Source organism: Musa acuminata, chromosome BXJ1-7, assembly GCF_036884655.1.
Source record: "Musa acuminata AAA Group cultivar baxijiao chromosome BXJ1-7, Cavendish_Baxijiao_AAA, whole genome shotgun sequence".
NCBI classification, from domain to species: domain Eukaryota; kingdom Viridiplantae; phylum Streptophyta; class Magnoliopsida; order Zingiberales; family Musaceae; genus Musa; species Musa acuminata.
In genome coordinates, this window is record NC_088333.1 from 9,061,340 (window position 1) to 9,079,960 (window position 18,621).

At 40.6% G+C, this 18,621-nt stretch overlaps 3 protein-coding genes across 3 annotated transcripts; 1 reads left to right on the forward strand and 2 right to left on the reverse strand.

Annotated features, from left to right (window-relative positions):
• Positions 1-332: 332 nt before the first annotated feature.
• Positions 333-9,414, reverse strand: LOC135678668 (uncharacterized). The gene is made up of 9 exons (XM_065191738.1): positions 9,149-9,414; positions 8,994-9,063; positions 3,464-3,531; positions 2,593-2,654; positions 1,802-1,883; positions 1,500-1,733; positions 900-1,028; positions 741-802; positions 333-661 (listed from the first exon to the last, which is right to left on the reverse strand). The coding sequence occupies exons 1-9, from the start codon at positions 9,287-9,289 to the stop codon at positions 541-543; spliced, it is 969 nt and encodes a 322-aa protein (XP_065047810.1). The 5' UTR covers positions 9,290-9,414; the 3' UTR covers positions 333-540.
• A 1,415-nt stretch (positions 9,415-10,829) lies between these two features.
• Positions 10,830-12,645, forward strand: LOC103991444 (protein ASPARTIC PROTEASE IN GUARD CELL 1-like). The gene has a single exon (XM_009410912.3). The coding sequence runs from the start codon at positions 10,929-10,931 to the stop codon at positions 12,495-12,497; it is 1,569 nt and encodes a 522-aa protein (XP_009409187.2). The 5' UTR covers positions 10,830-10,928; the 3' UTR covers positions 12,498-12,645.
• Positions 12,646-14,194: 1,549 nt separating this feature from the next.
• LOC103991445 (uncharacterized) lies at positions 14,195-18,470 on the reverse strand. The gene is made up of 6 exons (XM_009410913.3): positions 17,549-18,470; positions 17,261-17,472; positions 15,685-15,961; positions 15,518-15,603; positions 15,363-15,454; positions 14,195-15,090 (listed from the first exon to the last, which is right to left on the reverse strand). Exons 1-6 carry the CDS (start codon positions 17,885-17,887, stop codon positions 14,846-14,848), a joined length of 1,251 nt encoding a protein of 416 aa, XP_009409188.2. The 5' UTR covers positions 17,888-18,470; the 3' UTR covers positions 14,195-14,845.
• Positions 18,471-18,621: the final 151 nt, after the last annotated feature.

Genomic DNA, 18,621 nt, shown 5'->3' on the forward strand with positions numbered 1-18,621 from the left:
CAGAATCAAAATAGATCCAATGATTTATCAATTTCAAATTTAATGATTTAATTACTACTTCTAATTTAAAAAAAAAATTAAAATCGATAATTCTAATTTCCATTCGATCCGATGATTTACGATTAAAAAATATATATTTATATAATTTTTTTAATTTAAAATTATATATATATATATATATATATATATAATTTAAAATTATTTTAAATTAAAAAACCAATGGTTCAAGCCAGAAGAACCGACCAAATTTGGTCCGGTTCTAATTCCTGATTTTGAGAAATCATAATCATCGATTCCAAAACCGAAACCTTCATGTTTGGCAATCGAGGTCATGCAACTAATTCAATACTCTTAACTTCCAGCATGATCCAAGATAAACCTTGACTCTGTTCATCTCAATTACACGCTATACATACAGACAGGAAAGAATCGAAGAAGTTTACATGAATTGCACACATGCCTCGGTTTCGGTTTAGGTATCAGCACGATTTCGGAAGAACATGATGCCGAAAAGAGGAAATGAGAACAGCTTCAGTTGTATCAGTTTAATCTCCCCTCGTGTGGAAAACTTCGACTGTAGAGAGGGAACTCGAAGAGGAAAGCTACCTTGAACAATGCAGGCAATCTTCCGTACACAGCAGGTGGTAATGGCACCAGTGGGCTGCGAGGCAAAGAATCGAGTAGATGTGAGTGGCTCCCTACACACTTGAAGGTCAGAATCTACAGCAAAGAGAACTGACCTTGTTATGTTCTTGTAGATTCGGTATTCTGCCATGCTACCAAATCGTTTGTCGGCCGATTCCTGATTCCACATGTGATGAATCAGAATATCACCATTAGCACAGTGAAATCCAATGTCAAGAAAACTAACATCTTGATTTATGTCTAGAACTGCCTACCTCAAGAAGTGGAATGCCGCTGACAAAAAGAAGCAGGAGAGTCAGGAAGATGGGTCCAAACACCACAAGCCATTCTGCACCCTCCAAGACTGAAGTAGAGGCCACAAATATTCCCCACCAAAGGAAAATCTGTGCAATCATACAATAAATTGAATCGACAAATGCAACATGTTGTTCATCAATAAAAGTGAGATTTGGGAATAAAACCAAAGTGAGACGTTTGTAAAACATGTTGTTCATCAATAAAAGTGAGATTTGGGAATAAAACCAAAGTGAGACGTTTGTAAAACCAAAATTGTATGACAACATCGGATGCTTGTCGAAGAAGCAACATTCAAACTCAAGATCTAACATCTTAAAAGTTTTGAACGATCTTGGACCCTATTACCATGCTTCTTACTGCATATTAACTCTAAATTAGTTCTGTAGAATGATCTTCTTGCCCAATACAGACAAGCAAGATGATTAAAGGGAACTACTACTGAACAAGGTACCAAAAGAATGTATTTTCTTCGGTTCGCTTGGGCAGCACAAGTTGCCAAAGCACATAAACAAAATTGGATGAAAAAGAAAGCAGCCAGAAGATAAAATTTGACCGACCTCACCAAAGTAATTTGGATGACGCGAATATTTCCAGAGTCCTGCATTACACCACTTTCCCTTGTTCGCAGGAGAGTTCTTGAATAGCAACTTCTGCTGATCGGCAGTGGCTTCGATAGATATGCCTATGGACCACATTATCCATCCAATAATATCTTGAGGTTTGATGGATGGGTTTCTATCGCTAGCATTTACGATTGTGAGTGGCAAGCTTACGGTCCAGACCCAGACAGCCTGCAGTAAACAAAATTTCTAGTGACAACTTCCTAAAAGTTACAAGATTTGACTTGCAAGTGTATAACCTGGAATATCCAAAAAACAGCCAACTTCCCCAAGTTATTACGCATTTCATCAAACCGCCGATCCTCCCCCCACTGCAGGATCCTGATCGAGACCAGACAAGAGATAGTACCAACTGTTCTTAGGATGAAATCATATGCTTTCAGAATACAAGCATTAATTTTGGCATATTTCTAATATATTACCAATTATTCAATTTGATATGTTAAAAGCAACTCAGAATCAGCAATAACTATTTCACAATAAACAGTGATGTTTGAGATGGTAACTCAAGATGAAGTGTTAAAATCATGATTATCGCTGAGGTTTGAAAACTTGACTGAGGTTTGAACCCTCAAAATATTGCTTCAATATTAGCAAATGAAAAGTGATAAAATCAAGACTCACATGCTCTCCATGGAGATGAGGAAAATGGCTTTACAAAATAGAGCTTACTTATAAACAATATACTCACAGATAGTGATTCATGCTGAACATATTCAAGAGATCTATGCAACCATAAACTAATTCCAGTACGAAAAAACTTCATCAAGATTTAAGACCCTCAAGATATTGTTTGAATTTTAACAAACAAAATGAGTTAAAAATCATAATTGTGACATGCCTTCCAAGGAGATGAGGAGAATGGATTTACAAAATAAAGTTTTTAAACAAAATAATTACACTACAGTTTGAGAATCTTGACATTAATATCATAGCCAGCTAGAAGCAGGCCCTAGAATTCATGAGGCTTAATTTATGAAAACTTGTGAAAAATGATGAAGTGCACTTTGTCATGTTTAGATAAGCATACCTCATCAATAGGAACACTCCTAGGCGAAGACCCCAAAGTGCTACAAGAATAGTCAGCACAATCTGAAAGATAGAACTACATATTCAGACAAAGTAAAGAAAATCTTAAACAATAAATTCTAGAGAGAATATCATATACAAAGTCTTATAATATGCTATGTCTCCAAAGAAGAGGTTCAGATGATTAAATAACATGAAAAATGGTCTACGGGACAAAATCAGAGAAAATACAATCACGGCCACATAACAAAAAAATTGAAAGGTTGTTTGCTTATGCATACAAAATAAAAGACTGCACACTATGAAACTCAGATAGTGTTAAATTCGTTGGGTAACATTCTTCCAGAAACAAGATATGCAATTTAATTGACCATAATTAGCAAGCTAATTTGTGGCACAATTTGTTTGTCCCAAAACATGAGTAAGCTTACAAATTTTTATTTGTATGCTTGCACCTATATATCTAAATCTTGTAATGACTGATTGAATCTGCGAAAGGAAGCAAGTTTCAGCTCCTGTATCAGAAGCAACTTAAAATATTCTGTATCGAATTGAATGTGTAAAACTACACAACCTATCAAAATAAACTCAGAGAACCTGAAAGTCATTATTAGCAACTCTTTTATGTTCCAACTATCATAAAAGAGATGCTCCAAAATGAAATAATGATTCTTGGAGGTTTTGGTTCTATTTTTCTAGTATAATTCTTTGACAAATTTGTATTTTAAGAATAAATGAAATTTCTTATATAGAGTTAAAAGATAAGTAAAATGAAATTGAACTATAACTGCACAGCTAATTGGCCTTGACAAATACTCTTCATTTGACACTTTATGTGATGGGAAAAACTGATATGATGAGAAAAATATTACCTGACGAAAATGCCATGATCCTTTTACTACCAGAGTTAGTATTGCAAGTATAACAAAATTTGTGCTACCTGCAAATGAACAAAAAATATGAGCATTAATAGAAGCATCATGCAGTGGATGTAACAGGCAGTTAGCAAGGCAATTATATTTTAGTCACAGTTCTGTTTTCACACAGAGATTCTAATATCTGATCATTTGAAGAATGCACTGCTGCAGTTTGATATAAAGAACAAATAATACTAAAATGATCAAATTATTCAGCCAGAAAAATTGTCAAGCTTAAGCACTCCAGATTCATTAAAGAAATTTTTAGCTAGATTTTGAAATATTACTGGCAGATGTAGATTATTAAGGCAATCTATAATTTAAATTAGATGATATAGCACCCATTCCTTGATGCTAATGTTTTGAAACACAAGAACAAGAAAGCAATAGCAGAAATAAAAATAACTATTAACAGAAAAAAAACATCAAAGGCCCTTGGTAAGCAACATATAATCAGTAAATAGGGCTCTAATTGTGATTTGTGTTGAATTATCAAGACTAACCCCAATAACCTTAATGAAACATAACACTAGGCTTGCCCAATAATTCGATCAGAATGTAATAGAACCTAGCATGACATTTGTCAGACATCAAATGATCCAAAAATTTCCATTTTCATCCTCAAACATAAAAAAAATTCATCTTTAATTGCACGACAATAACAGTCCTTGAACTTCCTCTCTGAAAGTTCAGAATTTAGCTGAGACTAGAGAATCGAAGTTGGAGATGAGCATGCCAAGAAATTTGTAGATTAACCCAATAGGAAGAAGAAAAACAAGTCAATTCACTCAACAAAGACATATCAGATTCATGCAATAAGAATATGTTTGAGAATTGATTCATAGGTAGTTATATTGGATAGTTACCATGTTTTAGATAGTTCTAGCCATGTTCTAGGTAGTTCCACCTAAGTGGCCTATGATCTAAGAAGTTATTGTCATGGGGGTAGTTATTACACCTAACTTAATCATGGATGACATGATAGAGTGAGATAGTTACCATTAGGTCCTAAAAATATGATCATGGTTCATGAAGCAAAGGTGTGTGCACTTGAGAATGTTTTGTAAGTGTTCTTAGTCTTACCTCTTGTTTAATACTACTTTGGTTTACTTGATTGAAAGCATTCTCTTTTAATTATATTATAATATTCTATTTTTATCATTTCCTTGAATCTTCATCCCCAACATTTGTGGTATCAGAGCCAAGTTCAATTTGAACTAGGCATTATGACTTTCAATAGCAATTCCATATCTCAACCCCTTATTTTTATTTTTTCAGGCAAATAGTATGAATTTTGAAGTATCAAGATAAAGACTTTATTCAAGTCTTAGGATCTTTGGGACTTAATAAAGAATGAATATGTAGATCCAAATGAAGAAATCAAGTTGTGAGAAACTCGAAACAAGGACTCAAAAGCATTGTTCTTCATTCAACAAGATGTATATGAGACAATCTTCTCAAGAATTACACCAGCTACAACCTCAAGGCAAGTTTGGTTGATATTTCAAAATGAATTTCAAGGCTCATTAAAGGTGATTATGGTAATACTTCAAATCCTTCGTCGTGACTTTAAAATTTTGTTCATGAAAAACAATGAATCGGTGCAATATTTTCGTTTTCGAGTGACTGTAATTATTAGTTAAATAAAATCTTATGGTGAACATCTTCATGATCATATAATTGTTGCAAAAGTTTTGAAAAATTGAACTCTGAAATTTAATCATGTTGTTACTGTAATTGATGAGTCAAAAGATTTATCTATCTTTTCATTTGATGAATTAATGAGTTCCTTGTAAGCACATGAAAAAAGGTTGAACATGACACTTGAAAAAAATGAAGAAAAAACATTTCATGTTCAGAAAGTGTATTGTACTTCAAAAGAAGAAAATTATTAATAGGAAGAGGATGTGCTAGAGGAGGATTTCGTGGTAGAGAAAATAGAAGAGGAAGAGGACACTTTGATGAACATGATGAACAAAAGCAATCGAATTATAATAAAAAAAATTACAAGAGTGGAATTCAATTTATTATTGTAAAAAGTTTAGTCACATGAAAGGAGATCGTTGGAAAAGAAAAAAGCAAACAAGCTATATAGAGAAAAAATAAGAAAGTAGTAAGTTGTATGTGACTCATTCATAAGTTAATGATATCTCAAATGATATTTGACTTTTAAATTGTAAATGTTCTAATTATATATTAGGCATAACATCAATATTTAGATATACTGATAAAACTCATAAGTTCAAAATTAGACATGAAGATAACAAGAAAATCCAAATAGAAGAGAAAAGAACATTTAAGGTGAAGACAAATCAAGAGAAAATAAAACACTTTGATAATATTTTCTTTATTCCTAGTTTATCACATAATTTATTGAGTATTGGATAATTGATAAATGACGGATATTCATTTATTTGATAATAGTTCATGCACCATTAAAAATAAAAAATCTAATTGGATTATAGTAAATGTTTGCATAACACAAAACAAGATGTTTTCACTTCATGTTTCAAATATTGAAAAGAATACTCTTATTGTAACTCAAAAGAATGAGTTTAATTTATGACATTTAAGATATAGACATATTAACATTAATGATTCAAGGTTGTTAAATAAAAAAAAAAATTCGGATTGTCCAAAATTAATACATTTAATGTATGTGAAGGATGCATTCATGACAAACAAAGTAAGAAATCGTTTTTAATTGAAAAAGTATGGAAAGTATATAATTATCTCGAATTAATTCATGCTGATTTATGTAGACCTATGAATACAAAATCATTTGGTAGAAGTTGATATTTTCTATTATTTACTAATGATTATAGTTGCATGAGTTGGATATACTTTTTGGAATTGAAATTTAAAATATTTGATAATTTTGAAAAATTCAAGGTACATGTAAAAAGGTAAATTAGTAGACGTATTAAGATACTTCGGACAGATAGAGGTGGTAAATTTTTATTTAATGAGTTTAATTTTTTTTGTGAAAAAATGGTATTCGCAGGGAACTGACAACACCACATACACCGGAGAAAAATGGTTTAACTGAATATAAGAATCGAACTATCGTTGAAATGACAAGAAGTTTACTTAAAATAGATCATTTTTCAAATCAGTTTTGGGTAGAAGCCAGATGTATGGTATAAAGCCAGATGTAAATCATCTAAGAATTTTTTATTATATTACTTATGCTTTGGTAAATTCACAAAACTATCATAAGCTTTGATGAAAAATCTGAAAAATACATCTTAATTGGGTATTCCTTACAATCCAAAGTATATCGATTGTATAATCTTATTAATGGCAAATTTACTATTAATATAAATGTTGTACTTGATAAAAGGGTAAGTTGGAATTAGGAGACTAAAGAAGATGAAAAACAAATTTAGATTCCTGCAAAATTAGACACTCTACATAATCAAATGACAAATCCTGCTCCAACATAGTTATCGTTAGCGTCACCCAATAACAGTTTAGAGTCATCAAATGATTCCTCATATAAAACTCCTCTAAGAAAATTCAGATCACTAACAGAAATTTATGATTCAACATTTAATTTATTTATTTCAGATCCTATAAGTTCTGAGGAAGCAATTGAAAAAGAGGAATGACGAAATGTAAGAAGGAGGAAATCAAGTCGATTGAGAAGAATGAAACTTAGAAGCTAACGAATCTACTGAAAAAAAAAAAACTATTGAATTGAAATGAGTGTTCAAAACAAAGTATAATACAAATGAAAGTATAAAAAAACATAAGGCTCGGCTTGTAGCAAAAGAATATTCACAGCAATAAGGTATTGATTTTGATGATACTTTTTCTCCAGTTGCTATATTCGAAACCTTGAGACCTTTCTTTGCTTTAGCTGCTCACTTGAGTTGGTTCGTTTATCAATTTGATTTAAAATCTATGTTTTTAAATGAAGAATTACAAGAGGAGATTTTTGTTACTCAACTCAAAGATTTTTTAGTTAAAGGACATGAAGAAAAGATGTATAAACTAAAAAAAGTTTTTTATGGGTTTAAACAAGCTCCAAAGGCATGATACAATAAAATTGATTATTATTTTTATCAAAATGGACTTAAGAGAAGCAATAATGAACCTACTCTTTATCTAAAGAAGGAAGGTAAACATAATATTTTTATGGTTTGCTTTTATATTGATGATATATATGGGTTCATTTAAATCATGTCACATAATTTAAAAAATGCATGATGAATAAGTTTGAACTGTTAGATCTAAGTATACTGTACTATTTTCTTTAGTTGGAGGTGAAGCAAGGATCATATGAAATTTTTATTTCACAAACACAGTATGCAATAGATCTATTCAAAAAGTCTAACATGATTAATTGCAAAGTTGCAGCAATACCCATGAATATAAATAAGAAATTGAAACTTGACGATAGTACATGTTTGACAAATGCAAGTACTACAAAAGTTTGATTGGACGTTTGATTTATCTAACTCATATTCAACCAGATATTACCTTATCTGTTAGTGTAGTATCCAGATTTTATGCATAATATAAGCAAATATCATCTCGAAACCATTAAAAGAATTCTACGTTATATTGCTAAAACTATATATTATGACATTTAGTATTTTTATAATTTTAAATGTAAATTATTTGGTTTCACTCACAATGATTGGGCAAAAGCTTTGGATGATAGAAAAAGCACTTCAAGTAATATTTTTAGCCTCGAATTAGGGATTATATCTTGAAGTTCAAAGAAGCAAGCAATAACTATATTATTGACATCGGAAGTAGAATATGTAGCTGTAACATCAGTAACATATCAAGCAATATGACTTAGAAGACTTCTTAGAGATCTTCATCAAGAACAAAAAGAGACAACTAAAATATTTTGTAACAACAAAACCACAATTGTAATGAAGAAGAATCCAATCTTTCGTAGAAGAATGAAACATATAGAGATACGTTATCGTTTCATCCGAGATCTTGTAATAAGCGGAGTCATAATAATAAAATATTATTATACATATGAATAAGTTGTACATATTCTCACCAAGTCACTTCCATTTCAGAAATATGTTTATTTCATATCTCAAATCGATATATATAACTATGAATCAAAGGGGAGTATTGAAAATTGATTCATAGGTAGTTATATTGGATAGTTATCATGTTTTAGAAAGTTCTAACAATTTTCTAAATAATTCTACCTAAGTGGCCCATGATCTAAAAAATTATTATCACACGAGTAATTTCTACACCAAACTTAATCATGGACGGCATAGTTACCATCTTATAAATAAGATCATGATTCATAAAGCAAAGATATGTACACTTGAAAATATTTTATAAGTATTCTACGTATTCTTAGTTTTACCTCTTGTTTAACACTATTTCAGTTTTCTTGATTGAAAACATTAGAGCAATTTGTACGGGGAAATCCGTGACAAAAACCTTTCAAATTGACGACATGAGCCTACAGGAAAATCTCGCAAGCAAAAGGTGGATTTACCGGCAAAATCCGTGACCTTATCGAATTTGAGGAGCGCCGTGACGACGAAGAAAAGGAACTGATAACCCACCTGCCCAATTACAGAACACAGATGACGACAAAGAAACCCCCAATATCCAAAGAAGAGAAGGAGGACAACAGAGAGGGGGGCTAACCGTAACGATGGCGGTGAGCGCCAAGAAATGGGAGTCGAGGACGGTGCCCATTCCGCCGAGGAGAAAGGAGAGACCGTACTTGTCCCCCCGGGGCGGCAGAAGCAGCAGAGAGCTCAAGGACAGAGGCAAGTATCGATGCATCGCCTTTTGGAGGATCTCCTGCTTTCCGTTTACTTGTCGTCGATGCAAGAAAGGCTGCTTCGCGTGTGTGGCTGAAACCCGCACACGGTGGCCCTGCGATCGCGAGGATGCCTTGCCATGTTATTAAGCAAAGGTAGACAGTGGCCTTCATCTCGCCAACGAGAAAGCTTCCATTGCCCACCACAATTCGTTCGACCAAGCCACAATTCGGTGATTCATGGCGGCCGACTTTGATGGAGACGGTCCAACCTAGACAGAAGAGCTGCTCGAAGACCAAATTTGCTTCGATTTATTATGCAATTTCGATAATGTCGCTCCAAACATACGACTCTGTCAAAATCCCTGGAAGTCGGGATACCATCTCGGTGCACTTACCGCGCCCCAAAGTGGCGTTAGAGAGGCCAAAAATGTCGAAAATTGCACCAGATCAGCCTCTGTGTAGTTTCTTATGTTGACCACGGTCGGCAGAGCTTTGTAATCTATGAATTCCTGTCTTCGTGAGCTTACCGCTCGTCAGGCCGGCGTCAAAGAGGCGAAAAAATTTCGACAAATCTTAATAGATCATCCAGGTTAAGTTTCTTAGGTTCACTCCCGGTAAGCGGACCTGACAGTTATGAATTCATGTATGACTTAGGAATACCGCATGGGTGAGCTTACCGCGTATCATAATGGCCTTGGAGGCCAAAATTTTTGAAAATTGCAACAAATCATCCAAATTTCAGCTTCTTATGTCCACCAGCAGTGAGCAGACCTTTGTCGGTATGAACTCCTATATATGTTAGCAATACCTTCCTGGTGAGCTTACCGCTGGTCAGGATGGCTTCAAAGACGCCAAAAATTTGGAAAAAATGCAACCAATCATTCAAATCTGCGTTTCTTTTGCTCACGCGCGGTGTCCAGAGCTTTGTAGTTTTGAATTCCTGTGTGAGTTACGGATACCTCCTTGGTGGGCTTACCGGGCGTCAGGATGGTGCGAAAAGAGGCGAGGCGGATTTAGGTCTTGGAAGGAGCAGACGAGCCAACGAGGGTAGAGTCAATCGGGTGGGCCTTCCTATTGGTCTCCTTCCCACTATTAAGATTCCAATAAAGCCCAAACGATCTGTACCAAATAGTTGGGAGTCCAAATTTGCGAGCCCAATCGATCCATACCCTATCTCACGTTTATTGAGGGAGATGAGGTTTGAATCCGTCTCTCATTACCCTTGTAAACAAGAGAGTCAATTCAATTAGGGTGACCGTGTCGAGCCCAAATCGAAATCCTTGTCCAATCACGTGACAAGTTCGATTAGGGTGGTGGTATCCCTAATCGACCTTGTTACGAGTTACGGTGCGGCCTCTACCGGAGGGGGCCCCGCGGCGAAAGAAAGCGGTGTACTGTACCTCCCAGAAGGGTACAATGATTCCTGATCGCGCGCGGTCCAGCGAGAAGAAGGCGGTGATGATATAAATCAATCTTGATGTGACGTTGACGGTGGATGATGGGGGGTGTTTTCCTTTGTTGTGGTACGAGCGTATCATTTTGACGCGGTGGATGATGACGTGAATCAAATGTCCTTTTTGTTTCCCTTCTACCCCTTATATTTCGCTCCCCAACGTTCTCGCCCGCTGAAGCCACCGCTGTTCTCGCCGTTGATATCAGATGGCGGAGGACAGCACACACCGCTGCCACTTCCTTTTCCTCTTCCTTCTCTCCCATTTCACGTTCTCCACCTACCCAGCCGTGGCGCGTCATCTGCCGCCGGGGAGCAACCGATCCCTCGCCACCGCCACACTGGACGTCTCCGCCACCCGCGCCCAAGCCCTGCAGGCCCTCACCTTCACACCCTCTTCCCACCAACCCCCTTCTTACCTCGTTCCCCATAACCACTCCTCCGCCGCCGCAATCTCACTTGCTTTCCACTCCCGCGACTTCCTCCCCTCCTCCGCCGCCCACCGTCACCCAGACTACAAGGCATTGACCCTCGCCCGCCTCCGCCGCGACGCCGCCCGCGTCCGCTCCATCGCTGCCCGAGCCGCCTTGGCTGTCAGCGGAGTCGCCGCGTCCGATCTGAAGCCTGTCGCCGAGGAGAAGGCCGCCCCGATCGCCGCTGCGGACTCGATCGAGGGACCCGTCGTCTCCGGGACCAGCGTGGGGAGCGGCGAGTACTTCTCCCGGGTGGGGGTCGGCAGCCCCGCCCGGCCGTTCTACATGGTGCTTGATACCGGCAGCGACGTCAGCTGGTTACAGTGCCTCCCCTGCGCCGACTGCTACCAGCAGACTGACCCTGTCTTCGACCCCTCCGCTTCCTCCTCCTACGCCCCTCTCTCCTGCGAGTCGTCTCAATGCCGCTCCCTCGACGCCTCAGCCTGCCGGAGCTCTTCTTCGACCGAAGCTGCAGTCGCCAGTGGCGGCGAGGGGAGCTGCCTGTACCAGGTTTCTTACGGGGATGGGTCGTTCACGGTCGGGGACTTCGCCACGGAGACGCTGACCTTTGGTCGGTCGGATCCCGTCTCCGGCGTCGCCATCGGTTGCGGCCACGACAACGAGGGTCTGTTCGTCGGTGCGGCCGGGCTGCTCGCCCTTGGCGCTGGGCCGCTCTCCTTCCCCTCCCAGATCTCGGCCCGCTCCTTTTCCTACTGCCTGGTGGACCGCGACTCCTCATCCTCCTCCACCCTCATTATCAGCGCCGGGGCCGCACAATCCGGCGAGGCCCCTGCGGTGACCGCGCCCCTCCTCCGCAACCGCCGGCTGGCGACCTTCCACTACGTCGGCCTGACTGGGATCAGCGTGGGCGGGCAGATGCTGTCCATCCCGCCGTCAGCCTTCGCGATGGACGAGAGCGGGGCCGGGGGCGTGATCGTAGACTCGGGCACCGCGGTAACGCGGTTGCAGGGGCCGACTTACACCGCGCTGCGCGACGCGTTCCGGGCGGGGACGGCGTCGCTGCCGTCGGCTTCGGCGTGGTCGCTGTTCGACACGTGCTACGACCTGTCGTCGCGGACGAGCGTGGAGGTGCCGACGGTGGGGTTCCACTTTCCGAGCAGCAAGGAGCTGCGGCTACCGGCGAAGAACTATCTGGTCCCGGTGGACGACGCGGGTACCTACTGCCTGGCCTTCGCCCCGACCTCGGCGTCACTATCCATCATCGGCAACGTGCAGCAGCAGGAGATACGTGTCAGCTTCGACCTCGACAACGCCGTGGTGGGCTTCTCCCCTAACAAGTGCTGAGAAGCAGAGGAGCAGCAGCAGTAGCAAGTAAGTAATAGTTAGTGGTAATGATGATGTTAGCAATAGGTCAGGAAGGGAGGGAGCGATGAGGACAAAAAGTCCAGGCTGTCAAGTGGTGTTTCAAATATTTATTTTCCTTTTCTTTTTCTTTTTTTTTTCTATGCACTGCATTCCTTCAATTTTCCCGCTTTTGCTACAGTGAAGTTATTGAAGTGATGTCGGTGTATCTAGTTTATACCGTGCGATCGCATTAGATAGTTTAGTGCAATGGGGGGTAGATTAGAGTCTATAAGAGGAATGTACGTGGGACTGCTGTTGGTTGCATGGTAGCTGCATGAGTCAGAGTCATGCGGGGAGGGTCGCTGGGCCAGTAAATGTTGCTGGAAGTTGGTGGGATTCATGTGCTCCGATGGATACATGAGGTTAGTAGCTCCCTCTGCTGCCCTGTTCAACGCCTTATTTTTTATCTGCAGTAAGGCAAAATGGAGCTTGTCAGTTCATTATGTGAATGATAGTAAGTGAAATCGTAGTTTGGGTTCCAACTTGCTCGATTGCAGTCGTCGTGTGTGTATATTATGTTTCTTATGTTGAAACTAAGATGAGGCGAGGCTGGTGGTTGGTGAGTTGGGGGGGGGGGGGTTGGGGGAGGGATTCTCCCTTGAAGACCGGACGACCTCTTTTTTTTTTTGTTGTGTGCGAGCACATGGGTGTGGGGGAGTCTTCGGTCTTCCCCTCCCTATGGGGGGGGGGGGGGTTTCTAGAGAGTGGATTCGACCGAGGAGGAATTAGGGCGTCGTTTGGCGCCCGCTGGGGCAAACCTCAATGGATTAGGCGGCATGTGATGTGAATGGGGCCACCACCACTATCCATCCACATGGATGGCATATTGCATTGCATCGCTGGTGTCGTCCGTCGCAGCTTCCTCGGGGCCCCAGTTCTCCGATCTCGTGACGTTTTCCTCGAATAAGAAGGTAACGGAGTTAGGTCCTACGGAACATTGAAACTCACCTACACTTTGGTGAGTTGAAGTAGTTAATAGTGGCGAGTACTGCAAAAAGGGTACATTCTGGGACGGAAACGCTGGTAAGGCGGTAGCGTCGGTGAGCATACATTGGCTGCCTCATAGTGGAAATGCCTTGCCCTGTCGAGATTACGTCTTCGCGTCATTTGCGTCATTCACGGCGGGCGATGAAATCATTGTCGCCGTCCGTCTATTTTCCGCACGGCACCATCGACCTGGTGATCGTGTATATCTTAAGATGCATCCAAGCAGAACGTTGGCCATTCGCTGCTGCGCTCACTCGAAGACAATGATGTGCTGAACTGCTGCAGCATTAAGCACCAAGGGACGAGCACCGATATCCACAACGACTCACCAACATGCTAGAGAATCAAGAGTACCAGCTTACCACGGCTCCGCGACAACTGACGTGGAATCCGCTTGATGGACTGAATTAAGCAAGGGAGAACAGTGACACGGGTCATCACCAACACAAACGTGCGGCATCGAGTAACGAACAGCTGAACGATGCCCACCTCTCATGCCTCCGGGCAAGCCTAGCTTCCACCACATGGATTGCACTTGTCGGTCAGAATAAGTAAGCCACACGGGAGCTGAGCTTGTGGCATCCAAAACAAATGTTCCCCAGAAAGACAATGCCGTTAATGATCAACGGACAAAAAAGAAATCACGAACATACCTAACCCCAGTTCCTATTGGTTAAAAAAGTTCCAGTCATACAGAACAAGAAAAAGAACAAAAAAATACAATCAAGTTAGCCTGAATTAGATGGAATCAAGGGGCTTCATCGGACATGCCAAAGAATATTATTAGGCATGACCTTCTGATTTATGAGGACATAATACAAAAAAACCTATGTCCACTCCAATATCCGTGAACCGAAAAGCACACAGAACATTTACCCCTTTGTCAACGTCTACCAGATCTAGTTCCCAGGGCGATCCAACCTGCACGGCTCATCTTTCACCAGCTTAAGTGTTCAGTTCCCCTTCAATTCATCAAGCTCATCATCATCTTATTTTACTCTTTCCTTTTTCTTTTTTTTTCCCCCCTTTTTTCCCTTCCTCCAGCCCTCCAGCAGAGGTATCTTTTCTGCCATTTTCTTTTTTTACCATTTGTCTTTTTTTAATTTTATTTCGACAAATCTTTATCCTTGCTCTCCTTATCCTGCCCTACTTTCCTAAATCATGCTCTCAAGAACATTCATGCAAGGGCCCACTAAAATAGTGAAGGGCCTGCAAGATGTGTACCCATCCATCTTTCAGTCATCAGTTTCATCCTATTGGGAACATTAGACAATGAAAACCTAGACACTAACTGCTAGGTTTCATCTTTGGTATGCACCATGCGAAGCAAAAAACTTGTAATCCGGGTGTTCAACATGGTGGAGGCGCAACCAGTTGTCTGCATCTTGCAGCAGGGAGTTTGCCAGTTGCAACTCAGACCCACCATTAGGAGTCCATACAGTGCTTTTGAACTTGTAAGACGCCAACCCAAAAAGGGGAAGAGATATCATATGAACACCATCTACCTCCTGCGAGTGCTTAATGCTTGGACAAGCACTACCATCATCTGCATGAAAAGCACAGCACGTAAGTACAAAATCATACAAGACAGCATCTGATGTTTCATGTTCTTTATTTTTTAACTTAAAAAGGATCTAACATTCTTCTTCAAGGTTTTGTTCCTTTTAATCACTGAAGCAATAGGCATAAACAATAATCAAAGGGGCAATCTTATTGTTTCTACTTTCCATCTAAGAAAAAGGACCATTAAATCAAAATATCATAACGTTATACATGGAAGCATTAAATAAAAAAAAACAAGGAGAAGATAGAGATTACCTTTTGCCGGTGTAGAAAGAGAATGAAAGGTCAGAAAGCAAGCATCCAGATCCTTCAAGGTTGGGCCAGTTGGTATCCGGTATATAGGGTACCTGCACATAGAAATATTTGAGTATCATCCATGATGCAAGTAAGACTTTATCAATAAATCTTACCATGCAACAGAAAGCCAACTGGATGGCAACAGGTCACAACTTCTAAGTGTCTTTAGTCCGGGAAAGTGCCTAGCAAGATCGGAAATCTGCGAGACACAAAGGTCATCATCATAAGCAGGTTTAAAACCCTAGGGACATATATGCCTGTAATAAGTTGAAAAACGTGCCTTGTCAGCTAAAGGTTCACGAATGAATGGAGGATCCTGTTCAAGGAACTCAAAGAGCAGATGACATTGAGAATTTCCAAAATTATCATCGTCGCTAGAGGATCCATCTTGCCTGTGTGCTTGCTTCTCACTCACATACAACTTATTCATCCTCAGACTGGTGCCACCAGTTGATATCCACTCATTTGAATAGTTCAGGCCCTTTTCGGACTCATATTCATCACTTCCATCACTACTAGAATCACGACAATCTCCATCGCTTTCCTGACTCATCTGCCTGTTGTGCATAATTAATAAGAACAGGCTAACTTGTGGCAGCCTTAAATAATTACAAATATTGAATCATACACTATCCACAAACAATGAACTTCACAATATGAAATTTGCAATATGGTTTTCTGCTTTTTGATAGATAGAAGAGAGTCATAGAAAGGCTCTTTCCATTCTGAAAGAAAAAAAAACCATGTCCAATGCACATGGAAGCCCAAGAATATGTTAAAGATGCAATGGCCTTTGACAAAATGTAGCAAAGAGTTCATGATAGATCTACGTGTCAAGTGGTGATATTTTAATCTAACATGCAAGAAGAAAATAACTTTTATTAGGCATGAAAAAACTTAACCATTTAGGAGTAACTTGTATCTACAGAAGAAGAAACATAGATTATGAAAAGGTCAAAATGTAAAAATTTCAGTTTGATTCCTCAAACCAGTTAATTTGAAAACTAGAAACTGATACTTAAAGATTTCATAAATAATTTGATGAACACAGTTATACTATTTTTGCAGCAGTGCCCAATCCAGAGATCCACTAGGCATCATCAGGTGGAATTAGCCAACCCAGACCAATTTTAGTTGATTCCATGCTAGTTTCAATCAATTCCAGCTGCACTGGCCAATTCCATCATGTTACCGATCAGCCAAATCATGCATGACCGGTTCCAGAGAGTCTGAAACAGATTCCAGCCAGTTTTAAGTTTGAACTGTACTCCAGGCAATCTGACCGATTCTCAAACTTTTTAATCTAGTTGATTCATCTCAACCAAGTCTCAATCATTACTAGCTAATTACAATCGTTCAGGTTTCAATGTGGTCTGATCAATTTCTATCTGTTTAAATCCATGGATAAAGAGATGTATCCAAATCTATTTCCGTATATACTCTATGTATTCACATACAACTTGCAAATGATTAAAGATGGTGAACTTAACAGAAGTGCTATCTTCCACATGTGCTAGAGTGAATTTAACCAACATAACATATTCAACTTATGTGAATTTCACAATGCTCACTCCATAGATAAGAGGATCTCCAATTACTTTGATAAGATGACATATGCTGAACAAGCCCCAGTTACTTTGCTCTATGTTACCAAAATCCAATAAGCAAGTCATATCAGGAAGAATCAACATATAACACTAATAATAGAATGCATATATAGCAACCTATATATGCAATAAATAATTCAACATGGCAGCTACTTTTAAGAGGATAAACAAAAGCAAGAAGAAATATTTTTCGTGCCAAGATGAAGAAATCAAGATCGGAAGGCTCCAAACTGTCGCAAGAATCAGTACCTAGAACTGGCAGATGGGGTGCGCGATTGACCATACAACTGAATCCCAGACAAGAAGGGAACGTAGTACTGAATGACACTATCATTGCCATGAAGAAGAAGAGGAACACCGACACCGTAAGCACTCCATTCCTTGAATGACTCCCAGAGGTCTGACAGAGCAAAATAAGGCTTGAACTTCACATCGCAAGTCCTCCACCCTTTAATCGTCGTCTGAAAACCAAGAAAACCTGAATAGAACTCCCAGAACCAAAGAAAGATGACGAAAAGGAGCCTTAACTTTCCGAACCTTGGACAAGTATTGAGCGGGAAACGATGGGGCGGTGGACTCCAAGAATCGGTCCAAGTTACAGGGCCGAGGGGCCACCGACAGGGGCTTCGAAGGCGGCTCCTCCAATCCAGCCTGGTTGTTCGAGTCACGGGAATCGGCAACCCCCGCGACAGCGCCGCCGTCCTTGGAAACCGGAGGGTCGGCAGGGGACACTCCAGCGGCGGCGGTGGAAGGGTTGCACCGGGACCTTTGCGGGCTCCGCTGGTGTTGACGGCGATGGTTCCTCCGCGGCTTGACGGCAATGTAGGAGCGATCCCCCTGGTGCGCAGGTCCCCATTGCAAACTCGTGCCCAACATGGCTACAGAACCCAGGCCCCGATCAACCCGTCAAGAACGCCTAAATTCCCCCAATCTGGGTTCGGAAACCTCAAGAAGTCGTATGCGACCGAACCCTAGAGCCCGACCGGCAGGGCAAGCGAGCGACCTCAAGAAAGAATAGAAGGGGGGCAGAACCAGGAAGAATCTTGAAGGAAGGAAAAGGAATCGGAGAAACGCCGCGATTAGGGTTGCAAACTGAGGTCGATCGATAGGAAGGCAACGAAGGAATGACGGAAGGAAGGAAGACAGCCAGTGGGAGGGGGTATTAATAGGAGAACGATTGGGGTTAGGGATTAGCGAATAATTTAATTTAACCGCTCAATGAAGCCTGGCATTGCCATCAGCATACGGTTACAATATCCTTTTCAAGTGATCAGATGGTTGGTAACCTGACACGTGGCGTCAAGGACACGTTTCGGCAGGAGAAGGGACGGGCAGGAGGAGGCGCGGATCGCCGCGCTGGGCGACAATGGACGGTGGCGGCCTCGTTGCGTGTGCAGCTCCGACTCCGATTCATGAACGACGAATGAGCCCCCTTCAAATCGAAAGGCACTCATGACGTGTGCCGAGCTCGTGAATCGAGCTGACGTGTGGGGATTCTTCTCTTGGTCGAGCAGCCTCGACAAACCGGAGCGCAGTATTAATACGTTGTCAGAGGAGGCGCATAAGCTCACAGCAGCCGGAGATGTCGATGGACTTGACCTCCTGAGCGC